Source organism: Zalophus californianus, chromosome 2, assembly GCF_009762305.2.
Source record: "Zalophus californianus isolate mZalCal1 chromosome 2, mZalCal1.pri.v2, whole genome shotgun sequence".
NCBI classification, from domain to species: Eukaryota; Metazoa; Chordata; class Mammalia; order Carnivora; family Otariidae; genus Zalophus; species Zalophus californianus.
Genome location: NC_045596.1, coordinates 5271938 through 5299796, shown reverse-complemented (window position 1 = coordinate 5299796; position 27859 = coordinate 5271938). Strand labels below are relative to the sequence as shown.

The window sequence follows — 27859 nt, the reverse complement described above, 5'->3', positions numbered from 1 at the left end:
CCCACCTTCTAACAGCCCCTTTGCCCCCATGTCCCCAACTGATGACCAACAGGGTATGATATACACTCCAGCTCCTTCCCTCCTCAGGTGGGGTGACTACTGTCCCCAGAGGTCCCGGGCAGGCTGAAGCTCCAGGGGCCCGCAGTGGTAACCTGACCAGCTACCTTTCCTTCCTGACCCCGCACCAATACTTCCTGGGACCACTCCCAGGAACTACTTGCATTTGGACCCTGGTCCCAGGGTGTGCTTCTGCGGGAACCCAGAGCAAGACAGGAATACAGAGATTAAGACGTTCACAGATGAGCCCAACAGATTAGGAGGTGTGCTGGGTGGAGTCTACAGAAGCTAGTGCAGGAACCTGGAGACAGGGCTCCCATCCCAGCCAGAACTATGCTCATGAAGGGCAGAGAGGATCAAAAGGTCTCCGGTGTGAGTGTGGTGAGCTCACGCTCTCAAGGAATGCTGAGTCACTGGGTGGACTGGGTCTGAGGTGGGAAGTGGACAGTGGCAGCAGAGGTGGGCAGAAGCTGGCCACGGGGGCTCCCCAAGCCGGGCCGAAGAACCCAGTCTCCCCCTGAGGATGAAGTGAGTCTCCAAAGACTTATCAAGAGGGAGTGTGGACCAGGGCCTGAATTAGCGTGGCATGAACGTAGAGCTGGCCACACAGATGGGTGCTCGGTTATTCAGTCAGAGTGCAGGGGTTCTCATCCCTGGCCACCTTCTGGAATCAACCAGGGACCTTTAAAAATGACTAATGACAGGGGCACATCCTGGGACGTCCGGTCAGAGTCTCTGCATGTGAGCCCGTTCATGAGCGTGTGTCTGTCATTTCCCCAGGGACTGGGACATTGATCCAGGGCTGAGACCCACTGAACTGGAGGATAAACATCAACCTCACATCTACTGCCAACTGAACTACCCTCCAGGAACAAAACGCACATGGATACTCACCTGATGTCCGGTGAGCAGGCTTCCCTTCAAACACTGATAGCGAGCCATGAAGAAAAGCGTGACCCAGGTCAGCATGAAGGAGGCGATGGAGGCTGTGAAGAATCCTGCCGCATGAAGGCCGTGGTTTGGGACAACCTAGGGGACCAGAGGCGGGGTGGGGGGGAATTGTCCGTGGTCACATTTCACATCTTTCAGTCAGGTCATAAGGAAGAGTTACAGCAGAAGAAGCACGGAGGCAGCGAGACGGGCCTGGCTTTGGACCCAGCTCTGTCCCACTGGCTGAGACCATATTGGCCTGAGACCATCGCTGGACTTCTCCGAGCCTGTTTCCTTATAGCCTGGCTTCCACACAGTGCATCTGAAGCACTGAGCAGGACAAACACTACAAGGAACCCAGCATGATGGCTTGCACACAGTAGGACCATCCACCCCAAGTCTGGCATACGGCAGGCCCCCAAGAACTGTACATTCCCGAATCCATCTGTAACAAACCTAAGACACCACTAGGGATCCGTGAGCTGTTTCGAGTCAGGGGCAGAATCTGTAGGGTGCTTCCCCTCTCCCCACACCGTCCACTCCCCCTTCGAAAGAGCATTAGAAGGGAAACCCACAGCCCATGCTGGCCTTCAGGACCATGCTGGAGGATGCACAGGGCAGGGAAGCGTCACACAGCGGAAGGCGGCTGGCTGCCAAGCAAAACCAACAACCTGGCTTAACACGCCCAGCCCTCTCTCTCTCCTCAGAGGCATCCTCTGGGCTCCAGCCAGTGAGAGCCTGGGACAAATATGCATCCGTGGCAGGCCAGGAGTAAATCAAGCCGCCATGAGAAGCTGCTAAGTGCTAGACGCTGCAGTTTCAGGTTCGAGACCACAGCAGCAGATAGCATCTGATAAGCACTTGGATTGGGTCAGGGTCAGATGGAGGACTGAGCCTGTGCTCACACTTAAACATGCATCTGAACCAGGAGGACTTATGGAAACACGCATTCCTGTGCCCCACCCTGGGCTCCTGATTCACTAGACCTGGGGACAGGGCCTCAGAAGTGGCTTTTCCAAGTTCCCAGGGGCTGCTGCTGTGCTATTTGTCTGAGGAACACACTTTGAGAACCGCTAGGCTAAGGGTTTCACAGGATGAGTCTTAACTCCTTGAATTCTCCCAAAGACACTCTGAACAAAAGAAAGAGCTCTGGATTTTTAATCCTACAGATCTGGATTGAAATGCCGCCTCTGTCAAAACAGTTGTGATACCCTGATCCGGCAACCTCACTTCTCTCATCTGTAAAATGGGGATAAAAATACATCCTAGAATGAGGATTAAATAAAATAGTAGTATAGAGATTAGCACAAAGCTTGGCTCATTGATTAATCAACAATTATTTACTGAGTATTTACTGTGTCCCAGGCTGTAAGTTGGGGTTCTTTCTCCATTTGTGTGATTATACTCTTTGCGTGGGCACTGACTGGGTCTGACCCAGGTCCACCTCCTATTCACAGGTAAGGGGGACCTGTAAACAGCAGAGTGGGTGAAGCTTGGGCTCAGGACTCAGACCACCTGGGTGTGGCACCATCTCTGCCTTATTGGTCATGTAGTATTGGTCAGATGAGTTCATCTCTCTTTGCCTCTGCTCCTTCCCTTGTAAATTGAGACAGTAGCCCTCCAAGAGTTGTACTGAGGATTAAACAAGAATATGCATGAAGCTAAATGAAGTCATTAAAAGAGTGTCTGGCTTTAATACTTGCTCACTAAACACCAGTGATTCTTGCCATGTCTTCCTTTGTGGGCTGTGTAAACGAAGGGAACTCCTTTGGTACAGTAATAGAGAAGCTATATGGTGGCCATTAATGAGTCATTTTATCAGAAGGTGGCCTCAAAAACAGACCTGGACTGAGAGCCTCACATTTTGATAACACTTTCATCCTTTGGAATGTTTTCACCAAAATGTCCATACTCAAAAATAAGCGGGACAAAATATGTGTGTCCATAACAAGAGGCTTTATAACGTCAGTCCTTTAGCTCAGCAATTTCATGCCTAGGACTCCCTCCTCAGGAAATAATTCAAAAATATGCATAAAGGCTTATATATAAGGTTGTTTTGGTCTAGAAATATGCACAAAGATTTGTTTATGTGTAAGGTTATTTTGCAGAGCATCATATAAAGTAACACAAATGTGTATGGATCCTAAATGTCCCCAAAACAAAAAGTGATTATATTTTAAAGTTTCTATAAATTATCCAGTCCATATAATGAGCAATTATGTAACCATTTTTATTACTTTTAAAAAGCACAGTAATGTACATATGTATACTAGGAAAAAGAGTTCATAACAGAAGTCAAGTGTTTAAAAAGAAAAGCAAATTTCCCTGTGTTACCTTCCCCTATCCACTCTAATCCAGCTTCCCGGGGCAAATGTTTTAAACAGATACTGATTTCAGTTTTTATGGTTTAGTTAACAGAATGGTTAGTTAATTTAAATACTCTAAAAATTATGCATGTACCTTTATTTATTGATTCATCAAATTACATATTATTAACTGAATTCCTGTTTTGACAGATGTGAATTTAGGTCAGAATTTTTACCTTACAAATTTATAGGGTATGTAACCTATAAGTATCCCTTTCCACACTTCCTTCTAGTTTTAATGATTATTTTTAGTTTTTCAATTAGCTATCTTTGTACTTTCAAATTAAAAAATTAAACTTCAACTTTTATAGCACTTAATTTAGAGACTATTTCTTGTCTCCTTGTCTTCTTACTAAAAAAGACAATGAAACTAGTGTCCCACACTTGCTTCCAACTTGCCTTTCCCATTTCTTTCTTCCAGAATTTATTAGGTTTATAACATATATATTTTGTTCTGCAACCACAATTCTTTGTGGTTGTTGACAGGTTCATTCCAGAAACTAAAACTAAAAAAAATTTAAAAGACATTGTTATGATGATGATTAGGAAAATGTTATTCACTGAAGAATAAAGTAAAAAATGTAATTCTGTATTACTATATATCTGCTCCTCAAAGCAGTATATTTCTAATTCAGTCCCTTTTCTTACACTTTATCAATTGTTCAAAATCATGCCATATTTTTAGTTTGCTTCAATTTGGACTGACACTCCTTTTTCTGTAACTTTTTATTTTTCCTGGAGTTTCTCATTGCCTTTCTTTTTCCCCAGTGTTATATAGCATTTCCTTAATGATATTATCTGTTGCAGGGAGTGGATTCTTTTTTCTTAAAGTCATCATTCCCAGAATGCTTTGACATTCTGATCTAATTAGGACTGGTTACTTTCCAGGCTTGCTGCACTGCTGTCATTTGGAGCCCTCTCTTCACAGCTTTCTGTATTGTCACACATTATTCATTAAAGAAAAACTATATTTCTTGGATCCCATTTCTTTCTTTTCCTTGGATGCTTTTTTTTCCTGTGGAGTATTCTCAGTATTTATTTATTCTCAAGTTAATCTGTTTAGAAAAGATTTTTTTATTTCATATGTCTTAAAATGTTATTACTTTGCCCTCATTGGATTGATAATTTGGCTGAATCTATAACTCAAGGTCCAAAATCATTTTTCTTCAGAACACTGGAGGTACCATCCCACTGTCTTCTGGCATAAATGTGTCTGATGACATCTTAAAAGGATCTGTTTTTGCTTTCTAGGGATTTTAAGTTTTCCCTTTTCCTTTGGAGTTCTGAATATTTAACCATTAAAATTTTTTAATAATATTTTAAATTATAAGAAAATACACATAACATAAAATTTACCATCGTAACCATTTTTCAGTGTACATTCTAGTAGCATTAAGTACAATCACATTTTTCTGAAATCATCTCCAGCATTCACCCCTAAAATTTTTCATCTTATAAAACTGAAGTTCTGTTCCCATTAACACACTCCCCTTTCCATCCTCCCCCCAGGCCCCTGGCATGCATCATTCTACTTTCTGTCTCTATGAATTTGACCCTCTAAGAACCTCACATAAGTGTGATGTTAGAGTATTTGTCTTTTTTGACTGGCTTACTTCACTTAGCATAAAATCTTCATGGTTCATCCATGTGGTAGTATGTGTCAGAATTTCCTTCCTTTTTATGGTTAAATAAAATTCCATTGTATGTATATATATTTTTTGTTTATCCATTCATTCACTGAATGGACACCTGGGTTGCTTCCACTTTGGGCTATTGTGAATAATGCTGCTACAAACATTGGTATACAGATATCTCTTTCAATTCTTTTGGATATATACCCAGAAGTGAAATTACAGGATTATATAATTCTATCTTTAATTTGCCGGGGAACAGCCAAGCTGTTTTATCTTTTTATTTTTTTGAGAGTAACCATCCTAATATGTATGAGGTGGTATCATCATGGTTTTGATTTGCATTTCCCTAATGATTAGTGTCTTTTCATGTGTGTACTACATATATGTATATCTTCTTTGGACAAATGTCTGTTCAAATCCTTTGCCCATTTTTCAAACATGTTGGTTTTTTTCTAAATTATCATCGAATTATAGGACATTATGGACTGAATATTTGTGTCCCCCAAAATTCATATGTTGAAATCCTAACCCCCAATGTGATGGTATTAGGAGTTGAGGCCTTTGGGAGATAATTAGGTTATGAGGGTGGAGCCTTCATGAATACGATTACTCAGTCCCCTTATAAGGGAATGAAGAGGCCAGAGCTCATTCTGCTTTTTGCCATGGAAGGATACAGTGAAAAGATGGGCATCAGCAAACCAGTAAGTGGCTCTCATCAAACACAATATCTGACAACACTTTGATCTTGTACTGCCCAGCCTAAAGAATTGTGAAAATAAAAGTGTACTGTTTAAGCCACTCAGTCTATAACAATATGCTATAATAGTCCAAACTGACTAAGACGACAAGAGTTTTTTATATGGTGTGAATGTTATTTTCTCCCCTTCCATGGGCTGCCTTTACACTCTGTTGATTGTGTCTTTTGATGCACATAAGTTTTTAATTTTGATGGAATTCAATTCACCTATTTTTTTTCTTTTGTCATTTGTGCTTTTGGTGTCATATACAAAAAAATCATCACTAAATCTGATGTTATGAAGTTCTCCCCTATGTTTTCTTCTAAGGGGTCTTACTCTTAAGTCTTTGATCTACTTTGAGTTAATTTTTGTAGATCCTGTAAGGCAAGGGTCCAACTCCATTCTTTTACATGTGTATACCCAGTTTCCCAAACATCATTTGTTGAAATGACTTTTCTTGCCCCATTAGTCTTTCCACTCTTGTCAAAAATCATTTGACTATCCATGCAAGGGCTTTTCTTAAGCTCTTGATTCTATTCCATTGGTTTATATGTCTGTCTTTATGACAGTACCACACTGTTTTGACTATTGTAGCTTTGTACTAAGTTTTGAAATCAGGAAGTATGGGACCTCCACCTTTATTCTTTTTCAAGATTTTTTTGATTATTCAGGTTCCTTTGAAATGCCATATGAATTTTAGGATGGGTTTTTCTATTTCTGTAAAAAAAAATGACTTTGAGATTTTTGACAGGAATTGCACTGAATCTGTATATCACAGCATTATGAAGTCTTCCAATCCATGTGAACAAGATGACTTTCCATTTATTTGTGTCTTCTTTAATTTCCCCCAGCAGGGTTTTGTAGTTTTCGCTGTACAAGTCTTTCACGTCTTGATTAAGTTTATTCCTAATTATTTTATTCTCTTTGATGCTATAGTGAATGAAATTGTTTTCTTAATTTCCTTTTTGGATTGTTCGTTGTTAGTGTGTAGAAATGTAACCGATTTTTGTGTGTTGAATTTTTAATACTATTTAAAAATGCTTATATGCTTATGTAACATTTTTAAAGAAGGTACAAAATGGGTATTAAGGAGGGCACGTGTTGTGATGAGCACTGTGTGTTATATGTAACTAATGAATCGTCAGACATAATAAAACATTTTTAGTTAAAAAATTAATTTTAAAAACTGTATACATAGAAAAATCCCAATTTAATTAGAACAAAAATAACATATATGCACACACACACACACACACACACACACACACACATATATATATAACCTGTGAAGAATATCCTCTGGAATTCTGCTGAGCGATTGCTTGATGAGTTTTTTCTTTGTTTCTGTGTTTTCTAAGATCTCTACATGAGCATGTATTACTTATATAACCAGGAAACAACAAAAAGAATAATAAATATTTTTTAAAAGTAGACAAGGCAATGCAGCACTCAGATCCCCCTTCGAGGAAAGACTTGGTGCCCAGCTATGGGCAATGTGGCCTATAGAGAGCCTCTAGCTTCATGGTCTAGATCAGCTGCAGAGAGCCACCTCACCTGAGGTCAAGCCCTTCCTGGAGACAGCTTACACCTGGTAATAGAGCATGGCAGAGGCATAATGGCCAGCCATTTAGACTGACAAGTGACCCTCAGACAGGCAACGCTTGCTCCAGAGTTCACTGCCAGGTGAGGCTTTGTCAGCCCAGTACACAACTTGCCCAATCCCACTTCCTCCTTCTTCCCTTCATGGGTAGTCACTGATTGTGTTGGGGGGAGACCCCACAACCACCCCAAGTTTGATGATTCACCAGGAGGATTCACAACACTCAGCCTAAAGTCATTCACACAGCTATGATTTATTACAGGGAGAAGATACAGAGCAAACTCAGCACAGGGAAAAGGCACATGGGGTTAAATCCTGAAGAAAGCAGAAGCAAGCTTCCCGAGTCCTCTCCCAAGGCCATCACACAAGACTTGTTTAGTTCCTAAAGCAACGGGTCTAACAACACAGCAAAGCTCATGAGAGACAGTGCCCAGGGCTTTTATCCAAGACTGGTCACTTAGGCACCCTCTCCCTAGCATGTACCAAAGTTCCAGACTCCCAGAATGAAAGCAGGCCTTAAAAATAAAATATATTGTTTATAACATATTTATACACATTTATTTATATTTATAATATAATATCTTCAGCACAGTGAGCCACTCTTATCAGTTTGGGGAATGGTGGCAACTGTCCTGAAATCCAAGTCTGCAGACATTGACCAAGGGCTAACCTTGCAAGCAGGCCTTTCTAAGGAGGGCAATCTCAGGCCAGATACATTAACTCTTTTCTGCACACTGGTAAACATGTTATACTCCAAACTCTGTCTCAGCGTCTGCTTCTGGAGAAGCCAATCTGCTACTAGTTTAATAAGGAATGACTGTAGATTATGAGAACATTAAATGTATTACTTAGGGGCTAGAAGACAACAAAAGCAGTCCTCATTCCTTTGGTAACAATGAAGGCTGTAGTCAAGGTTAAATTTTTCTAACAGACCAACAAGGCCAACCTGACCTTCAAAACAGTCAAAGCCAAGTTAAGTCAGAAACAGGAGCTACCTGAATCAAAGAGTAATGCCACATATGACTTTTTCGGCTATTGATCAATCAACCTTGGTCCAAAGATGCTGTTATCAAATACGGTCAGGGAACCAGTTCTGTTTCCATTATTTGAATATTCTCCTGATTCCAAATATTACATTTTAATTAACACCAAAATGACACGCAAATTCTCCATTTGTGCTGAAAATAGCCCTCTGTGCCCTGATATGTATACCTACCGGGTAAGGGAAAAAAACCAATACACTGTATAAACATGAATAGCATTGCACCGAGGATACATTAAAATATTGATGGAAAGGAAACAAAAAAATCTGTGTCTAAAGAGAACAAAGGGGATATTGATTAGCAATTTGTTTTCAAGATTCCTCTTTCACAGAAGGCAAGGGCTTTTTTTTTCCCCCCAGCTTTAGCAAGAAGAATGGGGAGATAGAAGGAATTAATGGCATCTGATCACCAAAAGCACAGTAGTCCCTAGGCTAGGTGCATGTAATGGGTTTAATTGTGTCTTCCAAAAAGATATGCTGAAGTCTTAGCCCCCAGTACCTATAAATGTGACCGTATTTGGAAATAAGGTCTTTGCAAATGTAATCAGGTTGAGTTCATATTGGATTAGGGTGGGTCCTAAATCTAATGAATGTTCCTTATAAGGACAGGGAAATGTGGAGACAGATTCACACAGAGAGGCCCATGTGACCATGGAGGCAGAGATTGGAGTGATGTAGGTACAACCAAGGAAGGATTTCCAGGAGCCACCAGAAGCTAGGAAGAGGCACGGCTTCTTCTCTAAAGCCATCAAAGGGAGCACAGCTCTGCCAACACCTTAATTTCAGACTTCTAGCCTTCGGAACTGTGACAGAATAAGATTCTGTTATTCTAAGCTCCCCAGTTTGTGATGATTTGTTATGGCAGCCCCAGAAAACTAATATAGTATGATATATGCTTTGCATCATTCAATCTTCAGCAAGCCTGTGGGGGGATGTATTATCTCCATTCTATTGATAGGTGAATGTAGATGGGAAGAGATTAATTAAATAATCCAAGTCCATAACTAAAAAACCAGAGCTAACCCTGCTGGACTCCAAAGTCCATGCTCTCCACCCATTAGATCACACTGCTTTTATCCAGGGAGTTGTGTGGTTTTCTAAAAACATTTTTAGTCCCCACCTCCCACACCATGGTAAAAGTTACCTGCCTGATTGATGAGAACCGGAAACAAAGACTAGGCCAGAATTACATGCAGGCAGGGCCCCAAGGTGCTGTAAAAGGTAGAAACAGATCTATCTCCCTCTGTCTGTCTTCTCCTTTCCTACTTCATGAAGTAGAACTGGTCAACTGGGTCAGGCCACCATGCTTGTCTTCCTCTTACCACCTCCACCTTCTCTGAATCTCCACCTGAAGTCTTGCCCTCCTTCGGCCATTCACATGGCCAAGAGAATTTGAAGAGTGGAGGCAACGTGGCAGGTCCTGGGAACAGGACCTGACACCGATGCAGGAATGAATGCCTGTTATCTAGGAAGAAGGGCAAAGGTAGTGCAAGCTCTACAGAGCCCTCATCTTTCTCCCTTCTCTCTTGCAATCCCTACTTTCTGATACCAAGTGATAAGTGCATGCAGGTAGAGATTGCCTGCTTGGGGCAGGTCCACTCACAACTCTCACTTTCTTCTTTCAATCCTCAGTATCAGTGTTGCTAAATTAAGCTAGGTCTTGCTCCCCTGACCCGCCCAAAATGCCTCTGCTCTTCAAATTTCCTCCTCCGTGTAAATGGCCAAAGGAGAGTGAGATCTTAAGATGGAGCTTTATTATAGGAAGAGGAAGGCTCCATATAATCACCTTTGTCATCATCATCACCTTCAGCATGATCATCACCATTATGACTATCACCATCATCCTCACCATCACATCACCATCATCAGCATCACATCACCATCATCACCATCACCATCATCCTCATCATCACCACCACGATCATCATAGCTGACATGTACTGAGCAGACACTAAGTGCCAGAGTGGTTCCAAGTGCTTTACATGCATTAATCTACTTAATTCTCACAATACCGTAAAATGGGCACTGTTTTAGTCTACATTTTACAAATTAGAATGTGAAAGTACTAAGAAGTTAAATAAACGGCTCAAGATCACAGAGCTAGTCAATAGTGAACTTGGGATTCACACCCAGCAGTCCGGGCTAGTAGCCCTCATACCACAGCTGCCTCTCTGGGGCTCAGGCTCTGGCCTGACCTTTTACCAGGAGCCCTGCATTGGGTCATCAGCGTCTTGGGCCACTGTGAACAGTGATTCCTATTCTGAGTATATAGCTCACTCTCCTGGACTGACTGGTAGGGCAGGATTTTAAAAATCTCCCAGTGTCTGGCCAAAAGTTTTTACAATCCATTCCTCAAAAATACCCTTAACCATCAATATCTTTATTGAACTTCTGCCAGAGGCCAGGCCTTACTCCTTTTTTAGTCTTTGAACAATAAACTCAGAATTCTTACATCCATTTCATATGTGCAGAAACAAAGCTTTGCTATAATTGTGTTTGCTAAAACTCTGTATTTAAGTGGAGAGTTTCCTGAAACTCTCTCTTTAAGTGGGCTACCAGGGTTGACTCTGCGCTTGCATGCGGTGGTAAACTTTCTTGACATCTAGTTTATTCAGTGAGCCCAGGGCTGTGTGCTGGAAGGACAAGGGGAAATTTTAGAAAGTTAAATCTAGCTACTTCGTGACATCAGCCTGGAGGAGGACAAACTGGATGTGACAGCCAAGGAAGAGAGGATGAGGAAATGAAACAAGGCTGCGGGAAGCAGTAGAACATGCTAGTAAAGACTGAGACTCTACTTGGGGGTTCAGCTCTCAGCTCTATCCCCTACCACACCATGGGACCCTCGGCCTCCCCTTCTATAAACTGAAATTTCCCATCTGTAAAATGAGGATTAAAAGAGTGCCTATGGTTCCTTGCTAAGTTAAACACAGAATTACCATACAACCCAGCAATCCGCTCCTGGGTGTATACTCCAGAGAACGGAAAACAGGTGCTAAATAAAAATCTGTACCTGAATCTTCACAGGGGCACTATTCACAATAGCCAGAAGATGGGGCAAGCCCAGAGGTCCACCACCTGATGAAGAGATAAAGAAAATGTGGTCCACCCATACAAGGAATAAGATTCAGCCATAAAAAGGAATTAAGTACCAATAAACGCAACAACATGGATGGACCTCAAAAATATCATGCTAAGGAAAGAAGCTGACACAAAAGGCCACATTGCATTACAAGAAATGGCCGGAACAGGCAAATCTATAGAGACAGAAGGCAAATCAGCGGTTGCCAGAGGCTGAGGGTGGAGGGGAGAATGGAGAGCAACTGCTCAATGGGAAGAGAACTCCCTTTTGGGGTGATGAAAATTTTCCAGACCTAGACAGTGGTGCTGTCTGCTCAACACTGAACATACTAAATGTCAATAATGGTAAATTTCATGTGTGTGTACTTTACTACACACACAAGATAGACCCTACTAGCTAGGGATGCAGGACACAGAGATCAGTCAGTAAATCTGAGCTATTACTGCTACTTCTGGCAGGCTGGAGGGAAAGGTAGAAATTAGGGGACTATTTAGGTGACAGAGTCCACAGGATACAGTGATTGAGCATGGAACGAATGTGTGGGATGCCAGAGATAGGGGCCAAAAATGTCCCTGGATGTCTCACTTGGGAGGCTGGGTGCTGGTGGGGCCCACCACCACAGGGACAGGTGCAGAAATTTAAGCACTTAGAGCACTAGAAGTCAGCCCCAAGTTAATCATACTTTTGAGATTTCCTCCAGAAATATTGCAGCCAAATTTCACTGATAATCATTATAAGTACAGATTTCAAAGAGCCTATTTACATAAACTTCATTAATGAAAGAATAAGGAAAGAGAAGCGGCTCAGTGATCCCAGCCTCCTCATCCCCAGGCCCTAACTCTCCCGCTTGTCTCTGACAAAGAATCATATGCTATTACCACCTCTTTAATCATGTATTAGTTGAGAGTAGATTCCTTTGATGAGTTCTATCACTGCACTTATGAAGAGCAATGCTGGACCAAAAAAAAAAAAAGCCTTTCAAAAGGAATGCTTTCAATGCTTATAATCCAACAGCAAGTTATAAAAGCATGAAGAGGCGTTGTTTATACAGTTTGACTTCAATTATGTAATAAATAAATTCATAGACTTATAGAAGTAAGAAGCCAACATGTTAACAATGGTCCTCCGGTGGTGGGATTATGAGGTAATGTTATTTTATTCTTCCAACTTTCTCTGTGAGTGTCTGTGTAATATAGAGGGGGCGTTTACTCTAAATGTCCACAATGTACATATATTAAATCCTACCCACCTACCCCCAAAAGACAGAAAAAGTTTGGAGAAAAGAGAAGACCATACAAAATTTCTCTGGAAGAGATTTCAGGAGTAATTTAGTTGAAATCCTTCACTCTGAGCTAAAGATCCAAGAAGCAGAGGGGGTCAGTGACTTGTGGACTTTTGTCCGACAGCCCTTGAGGGCAGAGTCTCTGGGCTTCCCAGCTGACAATCCTGAAAAGAGTGAGAGTTTAGGAGTAATCACTGGTAGAGGGAATCACACTTATTAATGTAGCTTTGCTAGGGTACCAGTCTTGAGAAGAAGAGGATTTGAGAACAAATTGCCCAGCATGACTCTCCGTTAACATAGTCATCAAGCTTCAGGACCCTGGCCAGTTCCCACAGCCTCTCCAGACCTGATTTTTTTTTTTTTTTTTTCCCACTCTCAAAGTGAAAGTAAATCATCTGTAAAGTCTCTTCCAGGGCAAAAAATCTATTCCGATGTCACAAAAATGTATTAAATGCCAACCAGGAAACTAATCTCAATGTCACAGACTGACAAGGCTTATCAGATGTCCCAATGTCGTGGGATCCCAGCCAAGGGTATTACCAGCACGCCTGCACAGAGGTGCGGAAGTTGGTCAGGCTCCTGCAGGATGTTGTCCAAAGCACAGGTAAGAAAATGCATATGCAAAACAGTGTGCGGCGTGCAAAACACAGGGACCCAGCTGCACCAGGAGATAGCAGAGGCCAACCTTTCTGATGGCTCCTGAATATTAACCTGAGGTAATTGGGCTTAATCCAGTAGGCAACGGGGAGTCCCTCCAGAAAGGGAAAAGCAAGCAGGTTTGTGTTTTAGAAAGATCACTACAGTGATGATGATGAGCTAGAGGAGAGGAGGGCTGGACGAGCAGGAGGCTGGTGCAGTAATCCATACAAGAGGTGACACAGGGAAGGTAGGCATGATGATGTGTGATTGCACACCTCCCATCTTCTGAGTGCAAGTCAACACGCCATGAGATTCTGTGCACAGTTACACGCTCCCTCTACTGTGCTCAATGGTACACACTGTAAATTTCTGTGTTTGAGAAATTCTCATGTTGCATAGCTATCTGACACTTCCTTTTTGTTATTAATAGAAGCTCTTTTTATATCAAAGACGTCAATCCTTTTTTATGTCTGTTACAAATATTTTCCCAAATTTGTCACTTACCTTTCTTAATGTTGTTTTTAAATGTCAAGTTTTCAACTATTTGTGTATTCAAAGCCATGGTTTTCCTTTGTGGTTTTCTTCATATCATGTGATACTGACCTATATTTACCTTTTAGAAATTGTTTTACCGAGATTTTAATCTGATGAGGGACTTCATCTTTATTTTTCTTCCAAAAGATCCAGCCGGTTGCCCATAAATTTATGAGTGATACATTCTTTTCCCACTGATTGGACATGCCATTTTATTATATGGACATCTGTGCCCATTCTCTATTACGTCCCATTGGTCTGGCTTTTCTTTTCTTTTTTTTTTTTAAACTCAAAAAACATTTTTTTTTCATTTAAAAAAGTATTTAGAACACATAAAACAAGGCAACATTTATTCTTTCTTCTCGTCTTCCGGTGTGGGGTCTGTGGGTGGCTCCTCCACTGCAGCACTGTTGCTCTCGGAGCCGGTGTTACTGTCACTGGTCCCCTCCTCAGCCATACTGTCCACCCCCTCCTGCCCGCTCTCCTTGTCCTCAGGAGTAGACGTGCCTTCTTCACCATTCTGTTGGCTTTCCGTCGCTTCTTCAAGGTGTGTCTCCTCTGCCTCCATCCGGAGGCTCTCGCCCTTCTTCTCCTCACTCTTACTAGCAGCTTGCTCTTCCTCAGGAACCATGCTGCTCTGACTGCGTTCAGCTTGCTCTGCGGCTTCTTTCTCTCTTTCCTCCTGCCTTTTTCGAGCCTGTTCCTCTGCCTGTGCAATTTCAGCGGCAGTTTTTTCCATATCCACTTCTACTTTCAAACCGCACAAACTTTTAAGTTCATTGTTAAATGAATCTGTGCTTTCCAGGAGTTTCCTCTTCTTTTCCTGGGGTCGCTCCTCTATTTGAAGAAGTTCAGCTTCTAGTTTTCGCTGATGAACCATTAAGGACTGGACCTGTCGTTTGAGGACCTGCATTCTAGCTGTTGTGACAACTGAACGGACGTCTGGCACCACACTCTCACTAAGGATTTCACTGATGAGGCGGTGGTTTCTCTGGAAACGGGCAGTGGCTGTATGCTTCACTGAGAAGCCATCACCATAATCGTCTGGATCTTCAGCAGGCTGAATGCTCATGTGCGGTTCTCCTTTCTCCATGCGAGACTGCCTCTGTCGACTTTCTTCCTCTAAAGCAGCTTCTGCACGACTTTTTGCATTTATGTAAGCAAGGTATGTGGGGGAATTATGATAGGCCTTCATAGATTCATTGTACTCTATCTTTTCTGCTTCATATTCATTTAAATATTCTTGTTTTTCTTCATCAGTGAGATCTCGCCACATGCCACCAATAATCTTGCCAATCTCCCACAACTTTAGGTCAGGGTTGGAAGCTTTTACTTGGTCCCAGACCTTTCTGCTGTACCTCATGTAGGGCATCAGCGGCTTATCTGGTGGCTTTGGGGGTTTTGGAATCGTAATACCAGAGGATGCCGTGACCCGGCTGTTGGTGCCCGGGTTCCCTCCCAGCCTGTAGTTGTTGTAGGCGAGATGACTGTATCCCACAACCCCTGGTGTGCTGGGCATTTGTGTTGCAGGAGCTGGGGTGGGAGGTGGGGCATAAGATGGTCTTTTTGACATTTTGGAAGATTAAGTTCTCAGTTCCTTAAGAATGAATCTGAGACACCGCGGGCAGAAAAAGTGCCCGCAGCCCCGGCCTCGTTTCCGTTTGTCCCGCGCACGCCCTGGTCTGGCTTTTCTTCAGTTGCACACTACATTAATGTAGCTTTATAATTCTTTAATATTTCCTAGGGCAAATCCTCCTACACTACTCTTCATTGTCACAATGTTCTCATATAGTTTCGGAAATTTATATTTTCAGGTGAAACTCTGATTAATTTGATCACCTATCTCCCCTCAAATCCTTTTAAAATTATTATTGGAACTGCATTCTACATGAATTTGGGAGATGTAATAGTTGGTTTAAATGTCTCTCTCTTAATTAGATCCGAGACTCTTGTTCTCCGGGTCCCTGCCCCAGCGCCCAGCCCTTTCAAGGGCGTATGGGATCAACACAAGAAGTTATGGGGAGCTCCAACACAACCTGAAGACCAAAGTCCAACACGTACGGTGGGATGTTTTCTTCCTCCCGGACCCCTCATGCAGCAGACAGAAAGGGCAAGAGAACTTCGTGATACGAAATGGGAAGCAATTCCCTGGGGCCTTGCCTTCCTTGGCTGACACCTGCCAGTTTCACCCTCAGGAATGTAACAGAAAACAAAGGAGCCGATGGATGGGGGGTCACGAATCACGATGCTCACAAAACACCCGCAGAGGGGTTGTGTCTGCACGTGCATATAATAATAATAACAGCAAAGACAGCGGCTGACGTTTACTGAGCACTTACAAAACGCCAGACACTGTGCCAAGTGCTTTACACATATCAATCTGTTTACTCTGACGACCACCCTAGGAAGTGGGTACTATTATCACTCATTTCACAGCTAGGACACGGAGGTTCAGGGAGGTAAGGAACATACCCACAGTCACATACAATCAGTGGGCAGGCAAGGATTCAAAGCTAGGCCTTTGGTCCAAGAACTTGCTGTCCCCACAACAGTGTAAGGCCATCACATTTGTATACCTCATCTTCCCGCTCAGTGGTGATCTCCCTGAACATGGTCCACAGTGCAGGGTCACCTGGACCAGGGGCCGTAGGGCTGAAATCCAACCCAGTTCTCCAGTGCCAAACTGTGCGCCCAGGGGTCCACGCCCCAGAGCGGGTACCTACTCCTGTTGCCCTTGAAGGCAATGTGTGGGCGGGAGGCTGCCCCGAAGACCAGGGTGTGGCCCATCTCGCCACACGAGAGGGCCTGGGGCATGAAGGAAGGGCTCATAAATATCAATTAAGTGAACGTTCTCTGACTTCTATTACAATCATGCAGCAACCAGACACCTACCCCACCAGGAAGCAATCACCGGCATTGATGACAATCAACAATCAGCTCAATCAAGGGATATTTACCTACTGAGCACCACCCAGAATGTAAGGCACAGAGTGGGGCACAAGGATGAAGCGGACACAGCCCCACCCTCCAGGAGGGCACAGACCAGCCAGGAGGAGAGTCGGCACCTGTCTTCCTGAATCCCCCGCCCCCCACCATAAACCCTCCCTTTGTTATATAGCCAGACCTGGATTTTGTTTCCATCTCTTTGGGGCAGGGATTCAGCTCCCCAGGAGGTGGTGTGGCCCACTGCCCAAAAACAGGGCTCTGGAGCCAAAGTGCCTGTGTTCAAATCCTGGTTCCAAGCCCTGAGGGAAGCACACACACAGCACGCCCAAGACTGCTATCCTCTGAGAGGCCAGCATGCAAGGCGGGGCCTTGGCTGGCATCTAGAAACTTGGATTTCGGGAGGGTTCCCACCATTCCCTGATAAGAGCGGCTCGCTGCACCTAAGCTGTCGTGCAAACAACGCAGTTTACACTGAACACACTCCTCCTGGGAGTCTGGAACCATGGTATGTGCCACGCAGAGGATGCCGTGTGCCCAGCCCCCAGTAAAAACCCTGGTGCTGGTCTCTGATGAGCTGTGCTGTCACACTCACTGCTGGACAACTCTGTGCATCCTGTGTGACTCCCACCGGGAGAGGACTCTGCAAGCTGAGGCCTGGTGTCTTGCAGACTTTGCCCCCTGCACCTCTGCCCTTTGCTGATTTTACTCTGCATCCTTCTCAGTAATAAATCAGCCATGAGTATGACTATACATGGAGTCCTGTGTGTCCTCCTAGTCAATCACTGAGCCTGGGAGTGGTCCTGGGAGCCCTGACACACTAGCTGGGTGGCCTCGGGCAAATTACTTGGCCTATGGGTGCCATGGTTTCCCCATCTATGAAACGAAGGTGATTTTAAAACAGAATCTACCCCCCAGGATTGCAGTGAAGACCACACAATTCAGCGTATGTCAATTGCTTAATGTCTGGCCCCAGCAGGTGCTGAAGCAATGCAAAGTGTGCTTATAAGGTGAGGAAACCCCTTCTCGCCCAGATGGAGGGGCCATCCAGACAACTAGCCCGACAGCCTCTGGCTACACTGGGGGACCCCACACTGCACGGTGGTCTGCGCTACCAAGGCCAGCAGTCGCCCCCTCCCTTTGGCTCTGAGGACAGCCAGGCACCAACACACCAGAGGCAGAAAAAGACACACTGGAGGGCACCAGGGGGCTGTCCAGCTCAAGTCTTTGCTCTTACCTTTATCTTTTCTTCTGCTGTTATGGTGAAAAAGGCTTTTAGCTGGGTTCTGTTCTAGAAGAAGAAAAGAAAAGAAAACACTTTTGTCAACAGGTGTTGGAGCCTGACACAGAGGGTATCATTTTGTGTATTTGCAACCAGCGGTGTCTGGGGCTGCAGTAGGCCCTTGACTATTGGGGGCCGGGGCTTGTGAGGGTCTAAAAGTCCCTCCAGGGGGAAAGGTCTGTGGGCCTGCAGGGCCTCCTTCTCTCCTGGACGCTTGCGTGAATCCAAACACCAGTTTCCCTAATTGGCGAGAAAGCATGGGCCGTGTGACCTCTGGTGAAACGCCGGGGTTTGGGGTCAGCTGGATGGGGGCTGAGGACCCACTCCAAAGCTCAGCAGCCATGCGACAGAGCAGCCAACCGCTCGACCTCTCTGGCATGCTTCTTTCAGGAAAGGTGCAGACAACAGCGAGCGGGGGCTCTGCTGAGGCCACCTCCCAATGTAATGTGCTCCTCCCCCAAGTCCCACCGCCCCATGGGTCTGTTCCTCCTGCCTTCAAACCTCCTCTGCTCTATGGGAAAAGGAAGGGTGTTAGGCCAGCTATCTGTCCAAGCACGCAAGAAGACGCCCCGCAACACACATCGTCCCAAGGACGCAGGCAGATCTGACAACTGAAAGGCAGTACAATGCAGTGGTTAGAGCCGGCCTGCCTGGGCTCACAGCTGGCCCCATCGCTCACCAGCAGTCTGACTTCAGGCAAGGCATTGACTTCTCTGTGCCTCCGTTTTCCCACCCGTAAAATGGGAACCTATTCAACTCAGTACGGTTGCTGTGAGGATTAAATTAGCTAATCTAGAATCTGGAAGTGTGCCTGGCACAGGGAGTGAGCCCTGAAAAGTATTCCTGCTGTTGGCCGTAGTCGGTGCTGGCCGTGGTGGTATCAGTGTGTATAACCCGACCTCGAGGCTTGGAGCGTGAAGTCCAGTGAGCGAGGCAACCCCTGTTCATTCCAACCTGGCCACGGTCCATCCAAGGTGGAGCCCCGACCCGCGCCCCAGAGTTCTTACCATAACAGCACTAGGGCAGCCCAAACCCATCATGGGCCAGCAGGACCACCCTAGTGGAGGCTTCGAAAGGAAATAAAAACACTACAAGGCCCTTGTTTAGGGAGAAAAGGGAATTTTTTTTAAATATGAGTCTTTAAAGAAAAGACACGTATGAAGCAATCACCTGTCCCCTCCCATTCCTGGATTGCGTCTGTTTGGGGGTATTCACGATGCCCTATGAGTTTCGGGGAGACGCCTGAGGCTGCATACAGAAGCCCACATTCGATCAGGTTGTTCGATTCCTTCTCTACCCCCGGGCCCCTCCTCCCTGTGTTTTCTGAAACCTGAGGTCTAAGCAGAGAGAAGCTGCAAGTGGGCTATGAAGCCTGACCTCATCTCTTTGCAAACCGTAAATCCTCACCCCTGTGCTTACTACAGAAACTTCAAGGCTTGCAAAACATGCTTTAGATCACGGCCTGAAATCAGAAAATGCTGGCCAAGTGAAATCCAGGGATGGCTATGTGAGATGAGCAGGACGTTTCCATAATATACTGTAAGAAACTGGACATGATTGCTCTAGGTCTTTCCCTCTGGACCATCCATCGCGTGGGGCCTATTTTATCCAACCCCATATGAATCTGGGGTACGCGTGCGCGTTTGAGAAAGCAGCTTCCAGACCCAGACGCGATGCACGTCTGACAGTACCACCTCCGGCTAGACAATTCGTGAGCAGGAATGGCAGTCTTCCCCCACCCATACCTGCCGGGGATGTGTTCCCAGACCCCCAGAGGATGCCTGAAACCACAGACAGTCCCAAACCTTAGATACACCGTTCTTTCCTATACATACATCCAGTTAAACGGGTAAGTTAGGCACAGTAAGAGACTGAGGACAATAACTAAAAATAAAACAGAACAATTTTAACAATGCACTGTGGTAAAAGCTATGTGAATGCGGTCTCTCATTTGCCCTTCTATTTGTGATGATCTGCGGGACAAAATGCCCCGTGATGAGACCAAGTGAGATGAAGGGCAAAGGCATTGTGACATCGCCTGAGGCTGCTATTGACCTTCAGACCACGCATCAGGGGGACCTGTGCTTCCGGCCCATGGCCAGCCACAGGCAGCTCTTACTGTCTCCTCCATTATGCTCATGCAATTCTAAAACGCTAGGAGAAGAGATCTGGGGGAGAATCTCCCTACTCCTCTCATTGTTGGCATGGGGACACTGAAGCCCAAAGACTCAGCGCTGATTCTGAAACGCAGCTGGGTAGTGGTTCCCAGGGGCTCCAGTGTCAGCCATCACCTCTCTACCGGGAGGACTCCATCCTGGTGGGCCCTTGCCTGTTTAAGTAACTGTCACTGTTTCCCCTTTTGTCATATAAGACGTCTTGGGACCGACTGACAAGCAGAGCAAACCACTGTTCTCATGTGCAGACTCAGACTTGGGTCATTTTCAGCCCCACGTACACTTGGCCTTCTATAGGTCATGGAGGAAAGCCTCACAGTCACCCGAGGGATGGTCAAGTCCAACCAGATGAAACAGCTTGAGAACAAAGTACAGGAGCTCCTTGTCAACTTCCAGCACATAATCACTCAGCAAGTACTGGCCTCCCAGGACTCATCTCTCTGGCAGGAACTAGGCTGAGGTGACGCTGCTGGTCGACCAGAGCCGGCACGCAGGCCAGTGAAGCTTGGAACTCTGGAATCTTCAGGAGGGCAGGTGTGCTGTTCATGCTCCATCTGCAGAACATCTGCCCCTGACGGTTTGGAAGCGGTAGGAAATTGCAGGCCATTGCATACAGACACAGCTCATGTCTCACATACCCCTACGGAAGACTGGAGACATTGCTAGAATCATCTCCTTTATGTAGATGAGAAACCCGAGCTTCAGAGAAGTTAAAAACTAAACCTTGCCCAAGATCCATTAGTTTACTGATTTGTTCATTCATTTATTCAACAAATATTTACTGAGCATTTACTGTGCACGGCTCTATTTTTGGCACGGAAAACACAGGTGTCAATAGAAAAGATAAGGTTCCTGGTCTCCTGGGGCTAGCGGGGGTGGGGGTTTCCTAGAGAAATAAAGCCAGTGTGACAGACAGGCGAGGCCCCAAGCAAAGGAACAGACGGGTGGCCCTGCAGTGAGTGAGGAGCCCCTCCACCCCCCCACCATCCCCCACCTCCACCCCACACCCATCCCCCCTCCATTCCCCTCCATCCCCCACCTCCATCCTCCCTCCATTCCCCCCACCCGCCTTCCCCAGCTACTTCCAGGGTCTTGAGGTCCTAATGCTCAGGCATGAGGAGGTGGAGGCTTTCGGTTTTGTGGAGGTTCTGAGTTTCCACCCTTGGGTTTCTGACTGTCGCCTTCTTCCCTTCTGATTTTAACTCACTTGGTTTCCCGTCCTCTGAAATTGGGACGATATTTCTTCTGGGTGATTTTATCTCTATTTTTGTATCCTTCTTTGTCCTCTGTTCCTTTGTCCCTAATTAATTTCTGAGACATTTGTCTCTTCTGACAGCTTGATATAATAGTTTCCTTGTATCCGGTCTTTACCTTTTTGGAATCTTTCTTTTTATCTCATTTCATCTGGGATTTTTTTTTTTATTTTTTTTTTTATTTTTATTGCAGCAGGTCCTTGAGCCTCGGGCGGAAGGAGCTGGTGGCTGTGCGGTCGATTGGGATTCTGTCGTGGGACCTGGGCAGTTGCACTCTGAGCCTCACTTTCCCCATCTAGTGAAAGGTACTTCCTCCAGAGGCCGAATTCAGAGCAAAATGACCAAAGTAACTAGAGCATGAGCTCCCTGGGACAAGGATGGAATCTCCTCCTGCGTCCCCAGGATGTGCACGGGCCCGGGCACGACACGCAACGAACCACATTCGCCACACGTGCAGATTAAAAGGTGAACGAAACATGAAGATACGAACAGTAATGGTGTTACAGGCTGAATCGTGTCCCCTCAGAATGCATATGCTGAAGCCTGGCCCCCAGCACCTCACAACATGATGGTATTTGGAGGGGGGGACTTCACAGAGGTGGGTAACCTAAAATGAGACCATTAGGGCGACCCTGATGCAATCTGACTGGGGTCCTTGTAAGAAAAGGGGATCAGGACGCAGACATGCACAGAGGGAAGCCCGCGTGAGGACACGGGGAGATGCCGTCCACACGCCCAGGAGGGAGGCCTCGGGAAAAACCAACCCTGCGTGCACCTTGAGCTCAGACTTCCGGCCTCCAGGATCATGAAAACATAGACTTCTAATCTGTGGAACTTTGTCAAGGCAGCTCCTAGTGAACTCATGCAAACGGAAACTACTGGTTGAGTGCTTATTATATGCAAGACACAGTGAAAAGAACTTAAATCTACCGATCACTTATCTTTATAATAACCCTATGTCAGACCCATGGGAGTTAAGGAATTACTCGAGGTCCTACTGAGATACTAAAGGGAGCCAGGTTCACAGCAAAGTGTGTGAGATTCCAGGGCCCACCCACTCGTCTAGAATTCAGTATCACTGAAGGAAGGAGGGAGGAGAGGAAGGGAGGAAGGAAGGAAGGAAGGAAGGAAGGAAGGAAGGGGAGAGGAAGGGAAGAAGTGAAGGAAGGAGAGAGGGAGGGAGGGAAGGAAGAGAGGAGCTAAGAGATAGTGTGCCCTAAGTGTCAAAGCTTCTAAAACAACAGTGAGGACACAGAAACCAAAGTAAGGAGGACATACCTGCGCTGAGCTCTGAAAGGTGAGCTGGGCAGGAAGCATCAGGACCTCTCCGCTCCCCACTTCTCCGGCCTTAATGGAAGCTGTGTAGCTGACCGAGAAGGAGTCTCCCACTGCTCAGACAGAAAGCATGTGTGAGTCAAGAGGGGCCCTTCCGCCACACCCCAGACAAGCCCCAGGTCAAAGGAGGCTGCCACCACAGCTGACGCGGACAACAAGGGCGCCACTCAGGTCTCAGGTGCCAGCGATGGGGACAGTGAACTGTGCGTGCCTGCTCACAGGGTCCCTCTTCTTCCCCTGGAAGAGGATGTCAGCAGGTGCGAAGAGCCAGGGAGGGCCCCCTGCTGCCCCTGTACGGTCTTCTCCGGGGGCCCCCCCGCCCCCTCCAGCACTGCCCGGGACTGGGCGGGCCAGTCTTCCTGATCCCGGGGTATCGCTAACTCCCACACTTGGGAAATCCAGAAACTTTCTGTTTTGTTTGGAATCTAGGCAGGGATCTACTTATTCCCCAAAATCCTGCTCACACAACTAAGGAGAAGAGTCTTCATCGGACTTGTGGGCCTCAGTGGACAGACCGACATGAAGCCCTACTCTGACCCCTCGGGGCAGCTGGTTCTGTGAGCATGACAAGGGGCGCTGGGAGGCAGGACCTGGCCCTATGGGTTCATGTGGGGCCCCCTCAGCCCCATGGTCTCTAGCTGGCCCTCAATTTCTTCCTTACAAAAGTTAATTGTCTGTATTTAGGGGGAATCTTCCCTCGCTCACAGCTCTCCTTAGTAAGAAGTCAAATGGAACATCCAGGCTCTCTGGAGAGGGCAGCTCTGCTCCCGGACAGGGGCCACCCTCAGACCCCAAGGTGAACCAACAGCTGGGAAAGAGAGGAACCCCAGACGAGGGTGGGGGGCAGAGGGGCTACTACCTCAGGTTTCTAGCTTTGCGGGAGGCAGCCCCGCTTCTTGGAGGGACCCTCCCATCTGATGTTAGAGATGGGTCCTGCCCACCTTAAGTCCCAACAGCGGATGCCTTCCATTGAGCTGACGTTCTCGTGGGCTCTGGGCACCTGGCAGAGCCCAAGGCACTTTGTAAACAAAAACTGAAAGGACCATCTCTGTCCCAGTTCTTTCTGTGACAACCGCCTTGCGCCCGGCCAGAGCTGATACTGGCTTCTCGTCTGAACTGAGTGGTGGTGGGGCTGAGGTTGTGATACTTTCTTATTTTTTTTTTAACAGCTTTGAGATAAAACTTACGTATCACCCAGTTCACCTGTTTTAAGTGTGCACTTCAAGGGATTTTGTGTATTTGGAGTTCTTCGACCACACCACAGTCTGATTTCAGAACATTTCCATCACCCGAACAAGAAAGGCAGTCACTCTCCGCTGCCACACCAAGGCCTAGGCAACCACTAATCTGGTTTTGGGGGGCGGAGGGGGTGGTAATAATTTGTCTTTCTGGACATCTCCTAGAAAGAGAATCATATAATATGTGTTGTTTGTGTTTGATTTCTTTTACAGAGCAAACCTTTTTTGAGGTTCATCTATGTCATGCATGAATCAGTTCTTCATTCCGTCTTACTGAGAGTCATATTCCATTGTGGGGACAGACAGAATGCTCTCCCATGGCGCCGATACCTGAACTTTTTTAGAAGTAAGGCACACGAGAAACCTGGTGTTCAACTCATTCTGATTCCAAGACAAAGAAGCTGCACCCTTTCTGCTGTGGAAGGAACCCCAACTCCTTCCAGACAGCTACAAACCTCGGGGGGTAGGGGCGGGGGGGGCTGGATAGAATAAAATATTGGGAAGAGGGTGTGGGGAATATTAACTTAATTTGAGAATGATGGACTTTGGACTTCAAACTTACAAGGGCAAACATGTTGATCTCAGATTTTAATTCCTTTTGGACTTGAATATATTTGGGCTCCAATTTGTAGGGAATTCTTTCCTCGGATTTTCACTTCTCCCTGAGAATTTGCAAAAAGGAGGTGGTAGCAGGTCACTGCTGGAGGATATTTGTGCAAATGAACCCAGCGTTGTCCCCTACGGGCACTGCAAAGCTCGTGACCCACCCTGTTGACTAGCACCTTGTGGACTAACGTGGCAGGACTTGATTGAATGGGTATCAGAATCAGGGAGAATTTCCAGGCTTGGGTATAGAGTACCCTTTAGGTTATTTGATAATGTCATGTTCTGAGTCAAAGCCTTCACAGGACAGAAAAACCACCTCTTCTACCCTCCAGCAGTCCCAGAGGGACACACAAAGGGGCAAATGGTGGGTGGTTTGGGGGTGCAGGCCTGTCCTGAGTCCTGATCACGGCTGATCTCCTTCCCCAGGGGACCAGTCGCAATCTGCAGATTCCTGAGAAGCCCCAGGAGTGTGGAGAACAACACAAGAGATCCTCAGGGGAAGCTCACGCTCACCACCCACCCCTGACGTTTCAGTCCGCAAGCATGGGCACCCTCCCTGAAACAGGGCAGGCCTCTCCCCACCCCTCCTCACTGGGCAGCTCACCCCAACTGATGGGAGGGACTGACCCACGGCAGTGGGCTGCTGGCTGGGGGTGCCAGCCTGCAATGGCCAGTGGGGGACAAAGCCCATCCCGCTCTGCGGGTCAGAGACTAGGGCCGCCTGATCAATCAAAGCCTGTCCTCCAGCCCTGCCTTCCGCCTGTAACAGGGGTCAGCGCTTAACCCTCAAATGCTGTCAAGTACTTCATTTCTCAATGTGTGGAGACCTCAAAAAAAAAAAAATGTAAAGGAGAGGAGTAATGAGCACTGAGGCTGTGGAACCACTAGGATTTTTATTTTAAAAATCTCAACACCTTCATTTTATTTTTATGCAATGATAAATCCTTAGGCTCACAGGCGGCGTGACAGAATCAACTGAGACGATACCGCAGTGAAGGTCCTGGGAGCAGACCTTACCTGGCGCAGCGGCTGGTCGCCCTCACAGCCTGCGCCCGGGCGCCAGCCCCCGGATCCCACAGGGCGCCCCACTGTGGACGGAGGAGACCTCATTGCCTGCGATGCCCAGAGCAGGAGGCAGAGGCTGCCGGGGTGCCCTGCACCACCTCTCCCCCAGGGCCGTCACCTGTGCTCCATATGAGACACACACACACACACACACACACACACACAATCAAAACAATCAACCAAATCACTACTGGCACAGGGAACACTTCTCAGGTCAGGCTTCCCATGAAATAACCCCCTTCCCCTTACAGTCACATCCTGAAGCAGGCATCGTCACCGTCCCCGAGTGACAGAGAGGAGGCTGATGTTCTGGAATGGGCAGCGGGCAAAGGTCAGGATTGGTGGGGCTCAGCACCCCGCGCTGACCCGCAGCCCTGAACGGGCGAAGTGCAGGAGGGCAGGGAAGTGAGGTGCAGGGGAGGAGAGGGGGCCCCCCAGGCAGAGCCTGGGGCCTGAGCAGATGCCGCCAGGCAGGGGAGAGTGACAAGTGTGATCTGTGTGGCAGGAGTGCAGATGCTGGGAGCCGCTGGGGACATGAGAGGAGAGAGGCAGGCCTGCCAGACCAGAGGCTGGGAGAGCGTGGGGAGGGAGCCGGGCAGAGCCAGGGCACGTCGCCTCGCTCAGTCTCTGCCACCACTCTACGAGGTGCTGATAGAAACACGTCACATCCCAAGTTCAGAGAAATTCAGTAATTTCCAGAGGCAACACAGCTCCTAAGTGGCCAAGTGAGGAGTCAAATCTAGGTCGGTTTGAGACCGAGTGTGTGCTCGGCTCACTAGCTTAAGGAGGCGGGGTGGGGGGTAGGGTTTATTTTTCCATCTTTGAGGGAAGGCCCTGAGGACCCCTTGGCTGGGACGTATCCTAATGGTTTTTATGACATTGCTTAAACCACAGCCAGCAAAGACGTGGCTGCTTGTGGGCCAACCCCATTGGTAGCTTCTGTGAAGTAGGACTCTGATGCCCTTTCTAGGCTCAGAGGGAAAGTGTGGCATGATTGGGGAGCAACGTGGGCTCAGTGGAGAGGTCAGTCCTGAGCATGTGAGAGCATACACTACAGGATAAGGGTCATGGAGTGGACCATCTTTTCCTCCGTAAAGGAGATAAGTACTCGGAGTAAAAGAAGTCTCACCCTCCCAAGAAAATGGACAGTCCTGAGGTCATGGTAACAACTAATTCCAGAATTCGTTGAAACCCGTTTAATTAACCAACGACAACTTGCCTCAGGACACACACCTCCAAAGCCAGCCAGGGACGGTGGTGCTCAGAAAGCCAGCCCGTCAGCGCAGAGGTACTCCAGCAACCAGGCGAGAACACGAGTGAAGGTCTCACGAGCATGCTTCGAGGGCCAGTGTCAAACCAATCCCTCCTCGACCCAGCAGCCCCCAACACAAGCTCTGCCTTTCACTGAAGGATAAGAAACCTGGCCCTCTGGTGGTGGGCAGATGGGGGCTCACTATAAACTCTATCTTTGGTTATGTCTGGAATTCTTCATGATAAAAATTGATGATACTAATAAAAAGACTAGAAATACTTATTCTTAACAACTCTTCCCCCAAATCCTACCTCTCTCTAATCTAAGTTAACAAGTCCAGCTTTTCGGGTGCAGTTATTGAGTGGTGGTCTCCTCCTTCGATACCTGATAGTAAAATCCGTCGTGAGTGAACACATGTCACGTGTTTAAGAACCCGCCTGCCATGCATCACACACTCTGTCAGCGTCTGTACGTTCACTTGCCCTCCCTGACTTCATACGCGCTGCTATTACCTTGCAGAAACTTCTTTCTGAAAGCCTGGAATCCCGCCGAGGTCTGGTTTCCAGTTGACCCCGTAACGGAGAGGCCAGTGATGTTGTCCAGCAGGAGCAGATCGGAGAGGTTGGGGGCCATGGGGGTCCTGGTGTTGTCCACGAGCAGTCTCACGTGAGCTGTCTGCAGTTCGCTGTGCCCGGACACCTAGAAGAGGAGATGACAGGAGGGCAGCTTTGCTGGCAAGTCCCACCATCTAACATGACCCCCTGGCTGGGCCTGTGCACGTCTGGTCCTCAGGCAGAGGGAGGGCATGACC

The 27859-nt window shown here is 46.7% G+C and overlaps 2 protein-coding genes across 4 annotated transcripts in view; both read right to left on the bottom strand.

The window, feature by feature from the left end:
* The window catches only part of EVC2 (EvC ciliary complex subunit 2), a 128764-nt gene that overhangs the window by 82468 nt on the left and 18437 nt on the right, over positions 1-27859 (bottom strand). For all 3 annotated transcript variants that reach the window (XM_027599895.2, XM_027599896.2, XM_027599897.2), the window contains exons 5-8: positions 27561-27747; positions 22831-22940; positions 18081-18134; positions 952-1086 (exon numbers count right to left, since the gene is read on the bottom strand). In XM_027599895.2, coding sequence (XP_027455696.2) covers positions 952-1086; positions 18081-18134; positions 22831-22940; positions 27561-27747 — 486 coding nt within the window. The remainder of the gene's footprint in view (positions 1-951; positions 1087-18080; positions 18135-22830; positions 22941-27560; positions 27748-27859) is intronic.
* LOC113925264 (SWI/SNF-related matrix-associated actin-dependent regulator of chromatin subfamily E member 1-like) lies at positions 14250-15551 on the bottom strand. Its single transcript, XM_035726322.1, has one exon. The coding sequence runs from the start codon at positions 15471-15473 to the stop codon at positions 14250-14252; it is 1224 nt and encodes a 407-aa protein (XP_035582215.1). The 5' UTR covers positions 15474-15551.